The 368-nt window shown below is 54.1% G+C and overlaps 1 protein-coding gene across 1 annotated transcript in view; it reads left to right on the top strand.

Moving 5' to 3' along the window:
• The window catches only part of wwc1 (WW and C2 domain containing 1), a 101,046-nt gene that overhangs the window by 46,699 nt on the left and 53,979 nt on the right, over positions 1–368 (top strand). The window contains 1 exon segment of the mRNA XM_032534306.1: positions 22–151. Within this exon segment, the coding sequence (XP_032390197.1) occupies positions 22–151 (130 nt within the window).

Genomic DNA, 368 nt, shown 5'->3' on the forward strand with positions numbered 1-368 from the left:
CCCCCCCCCCTCCCCCCCCAGGATTGACCTGAAGGTGTCCAGCAGCCCGTATGGCTACAAGCTGCAGGAGGCGCAGGCTATCCTCAGCGAGGTCCGCTCCATCCGAGACGCCATCAGCTCCGGGGAGAAGGAGAAACAGGAGCTCATGCAGGTAAGAAAGCCTTCTTGTAACGGAGGAAACAAGCCGCCAAAAAAGTTGAGTCACTACAGAAAAGAAACAACAACAAAGAAATCGCCCAGGGAGCCAATAAGCATGCAGCATGCTTCTGCCAAGATCTAATAATGCTGCTGATTGGCTGTTAAGCATTTTACACGCAGGAAAAACTCTACATTACACAGACGGGGACCGCCCCCGGTCAAACCGGGAC

Source organism: Etheostoma spectabile, chromosome 13 (assembly GCF_008692095.1).
Source record: "Etheostoma spectabile isolate EspeVRDwgs_2016 chromosome 13, UIUC_Espe_1.0, whole genome shotgun sequence".
Taxonomy (NCBI): domain Eukaryota; kingdom Metazoa; phylum Chordata; class Actinopteri; order Perciformes; family Percidae; genus Etheostoma; species Etheostoma spectabile.